The 13214-nt window shown below is 49.6% G+C and overlaps 2 protein-coding genes across 2 annotated transcripts; one reads left to right on the forward strand and one right to left on the reverse strand.

Moving 5' to 3' along the window:
- Nucleotides 1-418: 418 nt before the first annotated feature.
- Nucleotides 419-2941, forward strand: GIQ15_01623 (uncharacterized protein; the record flags this gene model as incomplete). The annotated part of the gene is made up of 5 exons (XM_033549040.1): nucleotides 419-759; nucleotides 814-1037; nucleotides 1154-1466; nucleotides 1527-1915; nucleotides 1983-2941. The coding sequence occupies 5 exons, from the start codon at nucleotides 419-421 to the stop codon at nucleotides 2939-2941; spliced, it is 2226 nt and encodes a 741-aa protein (XP_033409991.1).
- Nucleotides 2942-6663: 3722 nt separating this feature from the next.
- GIQ15_01624 (uncharacterized protein) lies at nucleotides 6664-9910 on the reverse strand (the record flags this gene model as incomplete). The annotated part of the gene is made up of 7 exons (XM_033549041.1): nucleotides 6664-7085; nucleotides 7819-7879; nucleotides 7933-8609; nucleotides 8875-9003; nucleotides 9066-9115; nucleotides 9171-9390; nucleotides 9442-9910. The coding sequence occupies 7 exons, from the start codon at nucleotides 9908-9910 to the stop codon at nucleotides 6664-6666; spliced, it is 2028 nt and encodes a 675-aa protein (XP_033409992.1).
- Nucleotides 9911-13214: the final 3304 nt, after the last annotated feature.

The following is a 13214-nucleotide window of genomic DNA, read 5'->3' on the forward strand; positions in this document are numbered from 1 at the left end:
GCTTTTGGCCTTCCATTCACTGTACCGGCCACGCGCCACGCACCAACACGTGATTAATTCCCCTGCAGGTACGCTATGTCGACGTCCCACATCTCTCTCTCTTCTGGTCCCGTTCCGTTCACAGTCAGTCACCCATCTTCCAAGACCGGGCGGCTGCGACATGATTCTCTCAACCGCTTCGCCCATTCTGCGACAGAAGGCCAGAAATGGCCTTCCATTTTCCAGCTATAAAGCGATGGCTACCGTCCGCCCCTGGCGGGCTGTCTGCTCCCAGCAGGCCCCTTCCACCCCAAGCTTCCATCTCACCCATCTGCCCCAGTCTACCGTTCCCCTTTCTTTTCTGGTTGCCGGCTCCCTTTCTGTCCAGTTTGCTATTCCAAGTTCCTCTTGATACCCGTCCTTCCCCGCCAGGTTGAACATGGCACGCCACACAGCAGTCGCTACCAACACCAGCCACGAAGCCGCTGTGGTTCTAAGCGACTGCTCGTCCTCCGACGCCAGCGGAGAGACTAGTATAACTGTCCCAGATGAAGATGAGGATGAAGACGGTGATGCCTATATTGATGCTGGTGACGGGGAAGATGACGCAGGGGAGCAGCAAGCCGCCGACGACCTAGCGGAGTTGCTGGCGGACAATAATCACTCACGGGAGTTCTACCTTAAGCAACTAAACACCCTTGACGGGAACTCATTTCAGTGCGAAGAGTACGCGCCCAAGTCGCTGGAGCTGCTCGACCGGGTCGAGCGAGAGTGGTTGAAGTAAGTCTGCCCCGATCCTAACAGGATCTTGCTCCCGGTCTCACCACCATACAGTTTCTGCGCCTACTTGAAGAAAGACGTGAAGGAGATGTATCTGAAAGTAGACGTGGTGAAAATATATACCTTCTTCCACTGGTCCTTGAACCAACGCCGCGGCAAAGATGGGAGGCGACGGCAGGGGCTGCAGTACAAGAGCTCCCTGGAGACCTACTGGAAGGTCTTTCGACTAGTCTATGAGAGGGAGAAGCAAGAAAAGATAGACAAAGAGACATCAAGGGGTGTGGTGAAGAAAGTACCATGCTCCACCCTATCTCCCTTCCCCCTCCTAGAATCCGCGGGCAGCCAAGCGGCGACATTTCATGCTAACATAACTTGTGGTCTAAGATAATACCAGCGCTGGTAAAGCTATTTAAACTCTCAACGAAAGGCCGCCCGAAGTCGGTCGTCTACCTTGATGACCTTACCAAGATTGTCGAGACGACGGTCACGACGACCGAGAAGAAGTTCGGCCATGGGCGGCTACGTATCTGCCTCTGTCTATACTTCCAGCTCGCCGGCTTCACCGCCAACCGCCCGGGCGCGCTGCTGAAGGTACGCTACCAGGACATCCAAGTCACCCTCCTGCGCGACCCTGACGGCGGGCCCAACAACATCTTGATCGAATTTACCCCGGAATTTTCCAAAACATTTCTTGGAGACAAAGATGCGTATGTGAACCGACCCTTGCGGTGGCCGATGACTATCCAGCTAACTCACTCCCCGATCAGCGTTACCTTTGTGATCCCAGAGATTATATTCGACCCGTCTCTGATCCTCAGCCCTCACGTCATGCTCCTTGGCCTCCTGTTCGCCGATGGTGCATTTGGCCGCCTGGAGGGCGAGGAGGTCCTTACCTCGGCGAAACAACTTCTCGATCTCAGCATCCCCGAGGGCACCAACGAGCTTCGCCTTCCTCTGAAGCCGGAACTAGACGATATTCCGGTGTTCCGAAAGTTGGAGAAAACGGCAGACGGAGTCAAGGTATCCGACACCGAGGCCCTGACCTACCAGACACTCTGGAGGTCGATCAGGATAATTGGGGAATTATCAACATTTATTCAGATCCTTCGGGCTTACAGCTTGAGGTATGGCGCAGGAAAGGCGCTGGATAACAGTGGTAAGTCCCGCACCGTAGATATATCCCTCCAATCACCCATCACTCATCGTACATCTTCATCACGCAGGCCAAATCACCGAGGCGGTTCGGAGCCTGATCTTCCAACACTCCGACACGCGAACGTTCCTCGAGTTCTACCTCCATAAGAAGGTAGATAAGGACCTTGCCGCCATCGTCCGGGGCATCAAACCACAGGACAATATCATGCGTGCCGCATGCAGAATGCTTCGCTCCGTCCACCCGCGTCGGCCAAGATGCCTGACCACCGCCCAGGCGTCTTCGGTCAACAAGCTCCCGGACATCGAGGACCTGATAAAACGTCGCAATAAGCTCAGTCAGAGCATGGGACGCCCCATCGTGCAGCACAAGGGGACCCACAAGTATACGCTCCACCAGAGGCTCAACACTGAGCTAGCGACCGCGCGAAGCAGGGCGAAGGCCGAGCTCCTACGAAATATACAGAACAAGTTCGACTACGAGGAGCCCCTGCGTGAGATCCAGCGGCAGCTCTCGGGGGTCAAGGTCTCCGAGGCGGTCAACGAGTCCCTTGGCAGCAACGAGGACATGCCGCCGCAGCAGCAGCGACTGGTCTCAGCCCTCCTCTCCCTTCCAGGTAAGAACCTGCGGGAAGAGATGCTCCGGCGCACAGAGGCGATAGATGCGGTGGCAGAATACTGCCTCTTCGAGGAGGGGGATACATGCAAGCTGCCACGCGACCAGCGGCGAGTCGCAAAGGCGTCAACCGACGCTACGGTCGAGGTAAAGGCCGAGGTACGTGCTCCTCCACCCCCAAGCCAGAGGGATATCGCGTTGAAGGCCGTGATGGAGGACCATCGGCCCTTGTACTGCTTCTGGTGCCTAAAAGGCTACTCGGTTCCCGGGGGAGTGACAAAGCACCTCCGGCGGAGGCACCTTCGACATATCAAGCCCGGGGACCGCATCAGATGCCCGACCTGTTGTGTAGACCTGGAAGACATGATACAACTTAAGAATCATGCCCTGATAGTCCACAAAACGCTCCCTTGAATCTGGCATCCGCTGTGGACACCCCGCAGCGACGGACCCAGGCGCCTCTATAGCGTAGGCAGTTAGAGCTGGCCTCTACTGAAAACTTATCGTAAACCGTCTGATGCCTACTACCCGGGCTATTAGATATTCTCTGATTTCTCTACTTTCGTTTATGTATGATAATGCCATAGAACTCAATAGAAACTATTTATTACATAACCTACATTCCTACTACACACGCGAGTATGTAAGCTTTCTCTCAGAACGTCTGCCAACTCGCCGATTTATCACATGCCAGGCGCTAAAAGCCATGGGGGCTACAGGAAACTACCATCTTATTTTCACTTGAATACCTTGCGCACGTTTAACATATTAAGGCTGATCAGCTCTCTCTAAAAGCACACACCATTCTCGCAAAAGTTATGTCCGTTAACATAGCTCAAGGCCAAGATCCTGTTCCTCGCTGCAGATGCTGTGGCGGCCTAGGGACATTTAGAGTAACCCGAAGTTCAAACCGTATAGGAAATCCCAGTCGTCCTTTCTACAAATGCGAGCCTTGTGACAAATTTCTCCGCTTCGATGACGAGCGTGTTAACCATCCGGTTAACCCTCGATGCCGCTGCGATGTACCCCGAAAGATGCAGGTGGCAGGATCAGAACAAAGGGTACCCAAGGGCCTTCACTACGTCTGTGCACCGGCCCAAAAAGATAGTTTAGAACTACTAATGGCAAGTTTGGCGGTTAGCCAGCTTTTGTCGGTTGATGAGGAGGTGCAGATTCTTCAGAAGTTCCCCCACGAATGTACCCGGAATCGCCAAGTTATGTGGAGCGGTGTTCCGTACGACTGCGCTCAACGATGGGCCCATGAGCACGGGATGCAGACATTAAGTATAGCTATGGGCTCACTAATGGACAAGAATCACCCCTCATGTCTCAAATCAAAAATGTCGTCGAGCAGATGGAGCAGGTATATGAAAGGCGCCTCTGCTATTTTTGCCTACTATATCTCTCAAGGTGCCACAGTCATGGTTATAACACCACCTCCTCCACACAAGTTTAATCCTTCGGGAAGGACAAACTACCAGGCCATCGAAGAGCCAATCCTGAAAGGAGCATTTGGAGGCAGGGCCGTATCGCGGATAGAGATGGTGCACCCAACGGTCAAGGGTGCAGAGAATTTCTCATACCAGGCCTGGCCTATGGATGAAACAGGCATCTGGATTGCAAGTTTTGGGGCCTTGCCCGTGAAAGAACCACGTTGGCGAAAAGCGCAAAGCGTTATACCTCTACGAGTAATCATTGGGGGAAACGGGGTAACCGCAGGCCAGCCTACCCTACAGAGCACAGGCGTGGCAGACTTAGGGCTTGATATAAGAAAGGTAGTAGGAGTGCATTTCCTAAAAGGTCACAGATAGGAGGCTAATGGCTGGAGAAGGATATTACTCGCAGAGAGATCCCTAGTCTAAAGAGTAAGGAACGGACCAAGTCACAGAAACGAAATAAAACCAGGACGGTTACCAACACCAGGCCCGCGACCGAAGTCAGGGGGGAAACGGAAGCAAAACAGCAGAGGAAGAGGAAAAAGAGAAAAATGAGGAAAAGGCAAATAGGAGAATAAGGAAAATGAAGAAGAAAGAAAAAAAAATATGCAAGCAGCAAAGTAAGAAATAGAAGACGGGCAGAAGGGCTGTGTCATTCACGACAACTACAGTATGTACTGCATCCTCCGTCTCGCTTGGCTGTCGAAGTGACGATGAATTTCAAGTATCAGAAGAGGATCCGAAATAGTGGAAGTTGTCTGAGATACTGTCAGGAACATGAGGTAGAAAGAAAGGTCGGGAGTGAGCATAAGGTTGATCAATTAGTAAAGAATTGAGCTATGTCGACGTTATCCCGCACGTATAGTCTAATATCGGCCTTATTATACGATTTCATTTCACTGACAGTATACTACTATAACCCGTTAAAGCCTTAGGTGTTGAACCCAAGCAGCGAGCCCTCGGTTTAGTGGGGACACACCGATTTCACATGTCGTTATTCCTATAACAATATTCCCAAGCTTAACCTTCCCTCTCCTCCCAGAAATCTGCACCTTGCTTACTAAGGTCTAACTTCATATCTCGCGGCCAGAAGTCTTTAGACAATATTTCGTATACAGCTTTTGCGTATACATCAGTATAAGATATTTTCCAGTCCTCAATGAAGGCCTCCGCTTAAGCACGTGTTCTAAAACGTTTGTAGCAAGCTCCAGAGACCATTTTTACCTTTGGCTCTGTCTTGCCACTTCAAGATGTTAGCAACCTGCTGTGGCAATCATACAGAAGATACATACCACCAGTAAGGGTAGATTCCAGGCATCCTGCCATTGGCAATAGCATAGAAGGCTTCCTGTCCTGGCAGCGGAGTAGTTTCTCCCGCCCCTTCCTTTATAACCTCCTTGTATTCCGTTACTCCCTTTCCTTTCATATATGCACGTGCTCCTTCGAGCGTAGAAAAGGCCTTTGCAGTGATTTCACATCCAGTCATGCGCGGATGTGCATCTCCCCTGTCAAAACGGAATTAGTCCCTTGCCACCAAGAATTCTTAAAGAGACGTACAGTACCAAGACGAGAATATCGTAGGTTCGTCGACACGTCCGCGAACGATAGCATAATATTCGTTTTTGCGGCGCCGTGTTGCCATTCTAGTAGAGAAATAGGTCCGATACAATCGTGTCTGAGATATAAGTAGAAGCTGCGAGATGTGCTTAGTTGAAATTAAACATCTCGAGATATTAAGAACGTAGAGGAAATAAATAAGTTTTAACTAGCATGGCACAGCTTTATAGAGAATCATATCCTTGGATGTTATGACAAATAATGGACGTGGCGCCATATAATTCGCCTGGTCAACAATACCCCGCGACGCAAGTGTTACAGACCATCTGCGGCGTAGCCTAGACAAATACGCTCTAGCTACTATAATCACGTGATGTGATACATATGAGGTCCCAAACGCCAAGAAGACGACAGGTCCACGATGGGGCCTTGACACTACAGCCCATGAAAGGGAGGCCTGCGGAGCATATATATATACTCTTATACTCGCGATCAAACCAGTGACAGTTTTACTATAATACTCAATACAAAGGCACACTATGATGGCCGCGTCCGCAGTCGCTAGACCGCCTAGTTGCATGACGAAAAGAGGAAACAGGACTGACTCCTGTAACGCAGGCCGATTTTGCAACTTTTCACCAATCTACCTCGGCGCGCCAGTCCTTGGCCCAAACGGGACCCGGGAACAGGGGCTGATGACCCAAGTGGCCCAATACCTGTCATAGAAACGAGTCAGCTTCCCTAGGGCGTCTGTGGGCATAGGGCCAGGGTCTAAAGCCCGGACCAGTCTCCGGCACAGGGACCGAGGCGGGGTGACTGGGGCCCCCTTGTGACCTTGATCCACGGGCAGGAGACTGGAGTCGTTGGGCTATAGCGGTCCATGGTCCGTGGCCCTCGGACCTGCCAGGCTCGAAGAACGCGAACTCTTGGCCACGCTGGTCCGCAGACGGGGCCAGCTATGGGTCCGGTTGCCGTAGCCCCATAGAGACCTAGGAATGCCACTTGGGACGATATTTTTTTATAGCTCATCCTCTTCCTCCGCGAGCTGATTTTCGAGTCTTGGGTCCTCAAATGCCCCAGATTTCCGCCGTTTTCGAATGTCCAACACCTGAGACGCAGACGCCACCATGTTCTCATCGACGTTCAACTCCCCACCAAATACCATAAAGACGGTGTTCGTGCCACAGACTGCACAAGATAATCGCGGAGAGAGTCGTCGCGCACGCCCGTATGACGATAAATCTCGTTCCCAATTTTCTCCAATGGACTCTCTCCGTCTCTTCCAGTAAAGTAGCCGTTAGGGAGTGTCGTTTTAATCCTGTAAGAGGAGCATTCAAACGTCACAACGGAGTCGGGGCCACCACCCTCAAAAACAGCTAAGACGCGATACTCATCTCCAATTCCACGATCCACTAGATATTCATCACGATGATTCCTTGGCTTTCGATTGTCAGCATTCGAATCAGAGTATCCCATCTTAGACGCGAGCTCCTCCGCGTCATAAACGCCTCCTAACTCCTTCGCCCAGACCACAATAAGAACGAGTTCCTGTTTCCCTTCTGCTTCTAGACGTTTTCGCCACTGTAACGCTCGGCTCCAGCTGCTAAAAAAGGACAAAAATCGCGTCGGAGTTTTGCGATAAGATAAATGAGTGTCGACTTCCAGGAATGTTGGCCAACTAGTGCCATCTTGGTTCCGTGCGCACATGGAGTGCTTGTTGAAACTGGAATTATCCTCATGCTCAACGCGAAAGAGAAGCCATGGCACATGACCATGAGGTATTGGCAGAGGGTGAGCGTGAGGGTGAGGCAACATTCTGTTATCTTTAGCTAACCAACTTCTTCGATATTTATGCGTTTCGCTGCTCTTGTGCTTTAATGAAGGCTGAGTGAAAGGGGGCTGGAATGAAAGCGATCATGTGTTAGTTACATCACATGACTACAAACCTATTCTACGCCAAGGGATCTATTTACGTCAAGGCAGAGGGGAGTCCTGTAGACCCCTGCAACCCTCAACCCAGGCTATATTACTACATGTTCTTACGGTTACAGAATAATATTCGCAGCCACAGTTCCGTTCCGGTAAGAAAGGCTGCTGTAGATAATCTACTCAAAACGCGTACAATTTATTTATCCAAGTAGGAATTTAAATCAACGTGAGAATTTCAAGACCAAGGAAACAAGGTCGGTATAAACATAATAAACCGATGAGCTTCTTCAGGTTACCCCGAGACGGTGTAAATATGGACCCCGTGCGGATGGTTCTCAGCCCTAGCATTGCATGTGCATCTACACCCACGAGTCCACAGTGGTGCAGAGAAGAACCACGTGGTGTCCACTACCTGGAGGTCGCTAGGATACTGTAGAGCTTCGTTAGGGTCCAAAATGACACTCAGAGAAGGGGGCGCCTTACATCTGCCGGTTTCAAATTGATGTTAGCTCGACCCACGGTAATCTCACAGGAGCCTTCGAAGTCATCTCCTGGATAGAGACAAAGGCCGAAGAGGTCCGATGCGTCGTGATGTTGAAGGAGCTTATCGAACTCTTCCATAAAACTGAGCTCTGCCGGGCCGATTGCCGCCGCCTTATGGTTCTGAGAATAACGATACTCGGTAGGCCGGAATGTGCCGTCGGCGGCCTTTGACCAGATGGACGCATAGGGTTCCTCTATCCCCTGGGTGGGAGCCGCAGGCCAAGGAAGAGAGGTTCCGTTGTAGTCGACAAGCCTCTCATCGGCATTCAAGTCAAAATGGCGATGGAGGATAGTCAGGCCAAGTCTCTTTTCCATTCCACCATCAACAAAAAAGGGCCGAAAAACACCCTTTACAAGCTCATCACCGTTGATAGCTCTGAACTTTGCACGTGCGGCCTCGAGGGTGGGAAGGGCTTGAAAGTGCCCAGGCATATAGTCTCCAACTAACATTTTGGCTGGCTTGTGGTAAGAAAGCAGGTATGCGAATTTAAACCCGGAGAGTGAGTCCATATATATAGCTTGATTCTGGACGGCATCTACCATTGCGCCGCCTTCAGCTTGCACCGCTTCTTGCATATGGCACCGCTCCTTGCATACGGCACCGCTACCCACATATGCTACGGCTCTTTATATCCGAAGACTGGATGCATTATTTGGCGTACACACAAAGTAAACTTATTGAGTAGACCGAGATCAGCATGGCTGAATCCAGCCGAAGTATTCTCAACACTCCAGACGTTCCATCAAGGCGGTGGCATGGAGCCCACTCTTTCGGCCGCTCGGCCTTGCAAAAAATTCAGACACTTCCCACTTCAAGTCTACCGGGGTATCGGAAAATAACGAAGGTCTGTCTGCAAACCATTTTTGCCGACCTTTACTGACAATCGCTTCTAGAACAAGCCTTCTGTAATCGACGTCTGGCGCCGAATATAGTCTCAGTAGCAGGGGCACGATAACTGAAGAGTTCGGCAATTCCTGCTGCAATGCCTTCAGAAAGTTCGCTCGGTCTTTCTGTAACATTAAATATAGCTCAAGGCCAGGAGAATGTTCTACTGCTAGGAATCTAGGGAGACTAGCAGCAAGCTGAAAAGGTTGATAACTAGCGAAGCCCCAGTCGATAATCCTATAAAAGATAGATGTCAGCAGCGCTTTATTCAACAACGCATTGTGAATCTCACCCTTTGATGTTGTACTCCGGGTCCACAATAATATTTCCAGCTGAAAGGTCGCCATGGTCGATGAACGACGGAGCATTATCTAGTTCCGGGTGTAGGACCTCTGGGAGTATGCGTTTCAAAAGGAGGCAATGGTTGACTTCGAGTTCGGGAAGGCGGCCTTGACATATTCGAATGATTTTCTGGTCGATCTTATTCGTGAAGTACTCCAATGCCGAGTCACCTAAGTAAGTCAGTAATTACCTCGCCTTGCTGGTAAATAAGATTCGCTAACCATCTCTGCGTGTACATGATATGAGAGATACCATAATCTTCGCAATCTGGTCGAGAACCCTCTCGCGATCCACTCGTTTCTTCGGGGTTATCGCTGTCCAACTTAAAGGCTCGCCTGGGATCCAGGTTAAAACGAGAAATGGAAACCCAACAGCGTTGTCAAATGTCATGTCATAGCCTATTAATTTCGGTGACCATGGGAATTGGCAATCCTCTAGATGTTTGAGGGTTTCGATTTCTGTCATAAGAACGGAGACGATTTCCTCCTTAGAATAGGAGCTTAGGTGTATTGGTATTCGAACGGCCCAGTCGACATTGTCGGAGAATCCGAGCCTGTAGATTTGACAGTGGCCGCCGGATAGTGGTTGCGTAAGAGTATTGAACTTGAACCGAGCAAGCTCATCGTCATTTCGAAACCTTTGGATGGCAATAGGGATATTCCCAGGGCAGAAGCTTTTATTTATAGCCATTTCTCGGTAAGGGAAGGAAGTGAGCGTACAAACTAGACAAGCTATGGATTCACGGAGAATCAAAGATATCCGAGACCGTGGTGTTCGTACCGAGGGGGCTCAGCTGCTTGTTGCTAGGCTATTCTGTTGTCTCGATTGTCTGGTAGAGAGTTCTGCTGGCGTGGTTGACATGAACTAAGTGGGTCACATGATGCAATAAACTGGCTAGCCAGGCAGACGCCCATTAGTTCAACATCTCACCAACGCGTGATGGCTTTTTCGTGTGAGAAGTGTGGCAAACTATTCACGAAGAGATCAAGCCTTAAGAGACACGGAGACACTCGTGAGTATTGACAGCATCGATAGCGAATTACTTCTGATTTGGCTCGCGTGTCAGATAGGCCCAAACGATTAGAATGCCCTCTTTGTTGGCAGTTATTTAAACAGCCAAGACTGGTCCGGCAACACCTGAAAAGAGCGCACAAGCAAGATGGCCTATTAGGCAGCAATGGAATTGCCACACGCCCATTAGCTACCGATAATAGTAAAGTAAATCGCTGTGACGATGGGCAAATGCCGTGCCTTGACGGCGGTACGATTCCGGAAATCGAGTTACCCGCCAGGGAGGAGGCTGCAACGGGTACGAGATTAAATTACTGAGAAGTTTCTGCTACATATAGCTAACGTCTACATAGACTTAGCTGCTCAACTTCGTCACTCCGCATTGTTGGAACCTGCATACGGGCAATCCCCGGGCCAAACACCAGGGTATCACTTATGTCCTAGCCTGCGGAATGGGGGCCCAGATGGTACGGATCAGTGCCAGTCAACCTTTCTTCCAGAGTTTTCTATCAATCAAGATCAATGGAGTGGTTCTGCATTCCTAGAGGACATGGATCAACAGAATTACCCGACTTACCCCCTAGACCTTGATCAGTGGGCCGAGACCATGCATTTAGAACACACTTGTGACAGCAACCAGGCAGAACACCCAGGACTCTCTAGTGATCGCCATGGCGAAATGATCTTTGAGGATATTCACCAACCCAGGCCTGCAGCAGCCTAGTAAACCTAATATGGTAACCCAGATAACATTTAATCGGAGTTCCGGGTCGCATAATAATAGATCATTTCGTTACAGAAAGGCCAGTAGTTCGTAGGAGAGTGGTTTTCATTAAAAGGAAAGTCATGTTTGGGAAGGTTTGGCTTTTGCCCGCGCGAGAACAGTCACTACTGTTGAGACTTGGCGCGTGTAGGGAGAGACAACTATAGACAGACAGTAGGGAGGACACATTATTCTATAAAAGTGTCAGCTAAGACGATATGATATTGATTCAATCAAAACTAATGAAGGTAAGTTACCTCCGCGGAAAACTTACATTGATCTCTCCTTTACCAATATCGCATCGCCGCCTGGAACCACCAGCGCGACATCATGTAAAGCAACGTGAGCTACAAGTCTTTCCTGCCCTTCGGAGTCCCATCGAATGGAACAAGTCCGACTGACCTGATGGATTTGCAGGCTGGAAAGAATCTCGTAGTCACACTTAAAATACTGTTCAAGGAGGCGGCGAAACCTCTGAAAAGTTAGTAGGTGAACCCTGAAAATCAAGGAGAATCAAGCATACCGACTCTTTCAATAGGATGCTGGGTATTGATGGTAGACTTGATATAGCCGCTTGGGCTTGGTTGGGTTTATTCGCAATATATTGAAGGAGGTCACCGTTTCCAAAAGGATTGTCATCTTCCATTATGATAAGGTTGTTAGGCATGAACTCAACCCCGGAGATTAAGCCAGGCTCTAGTTTAATAACTCTCATTGTGGAAAATTATCTTGTAGAAAGAAAAGATCAAAGGCGTCATAATCCGATGATGCACGTTCATAAGTCATTGATTATGTAAATCTTCAGGGTGCCTTATCAGACACGCCATTGGTTGGTACGATTTTGGCGTCTTCGGTGTACCAGCCTCATATTACGTAACTAGCGGTGCTAAACGGGTATGTAAAGTGGCAAACTCCCGTTCGACTTTCCCTCTTCTAGCTCATTCAAAATAGCAGCTCTAGCATACGTATGTGCTTTTGTCCACCATTAATTCTATCAAGCAACCCCCACGAATCCTTTCCATACGCACTTTACCATGCAGAATTTAAATACACCACCGTTCGATGGCAGTTTTAGAAAGACGCCAGGCTATGCCACACTCTTTTGCGGCAAAGACCTGTCGCTCCCGAGCAGGTTTTCGTCGAGTGCCAATATCACATCATGCAGTCGATATTACTCTTACGTGACCTGATTTCCATCGTTGAGGAAGACCATTTTACCAGAGATACCACTTGGCGACTCTTTGGAGATTCCTGGCTAGTGGCTAGGGAGATGTCCTGGGAGGGGCCGCTTATTCCTATTGTGCAGCGCCTCGTGGGTACCAGTACTCCTGAAAGTACTAGGCTTTTTAAACACTGGTACTTTCCAGAGTACTAATATCTTGAAGAGTACCAGAGCTTGCTGAGGAGACCGGGAAGCTTGGACATCCTGAGATCTAAAAGGGTACTGGGATTCGGAGTACCAGGATCATCTATAGTTCCGGTACCTGACGTACTGGGCCCCCTTGAAGTATTAGTCATTGGGCGTACCAGAATCACATAGAGGTCTAGTACTTTCCAAGGTGCTAGCATCTCTAGAAGCCCCCGTATGCATAAGGGTGCTGGTATCTCGGCCCGGAATTACTAATACTTATAAAGGTACCAGCACCCCAAGGGACTAGGATGCAAGGAAGTACCAAGATCTACATTTTGAAGTACCAGGATAGCTAGACATACTAGGACTTGGAGTTCTGGTCCCGAAAAGGATATTCGAATATAGAGCGATACTAGCATCTTTATAGATACTAATATCTCTTCACATACGGATACTCTCCGGGCCCCGTGATAGGCCTTATTATTCATTTATTCATAGACTGTCCCAGCCGCCCTCAGGCAGCTATGCAGCGCGCGAGAGGTCTACATGCTCTTCTAGATAATGGGAATGCTATTATATGAGATATAATTTCGCCAAGATAGCGAAATCTACATAGCTACTTTTATTGCGGTACTTGGATGTAATCATTCTCCAGAGGATCTGATATAACCAGGAAGATCCGTTATGTGGATGTTCCTGGGAGCGGGTAAACGGCTCCCAGTATCGGTTTGGCTCCCACGAGCCGCTGGGTCGTTCCTAGAAATTGGGCAGATGTTCCCGCGAGCCTGCTGCGCGTGCCTGGGACCGCTTCTGTTCCTGGCAACTCAAGACACGTAGGGGCATGACTCACTACCACGAAAAATGCAATC

This window comes from Arthroderma uncinatum, assembly GCF_011692745.1.
Source record: "Arthroderma uncinatum strain CBS 119779 chromosome Unknown scaffold1, whole genome shotgun sequence".
Classification (NCBI taxonomy): domain Eukaryota; kingdom Fungi; phylum Ascomycota; class Eurotiomycetes; order Onygenales; family Arthrodermataceae; genus Arthroderma; species Arthroderma uncinatum.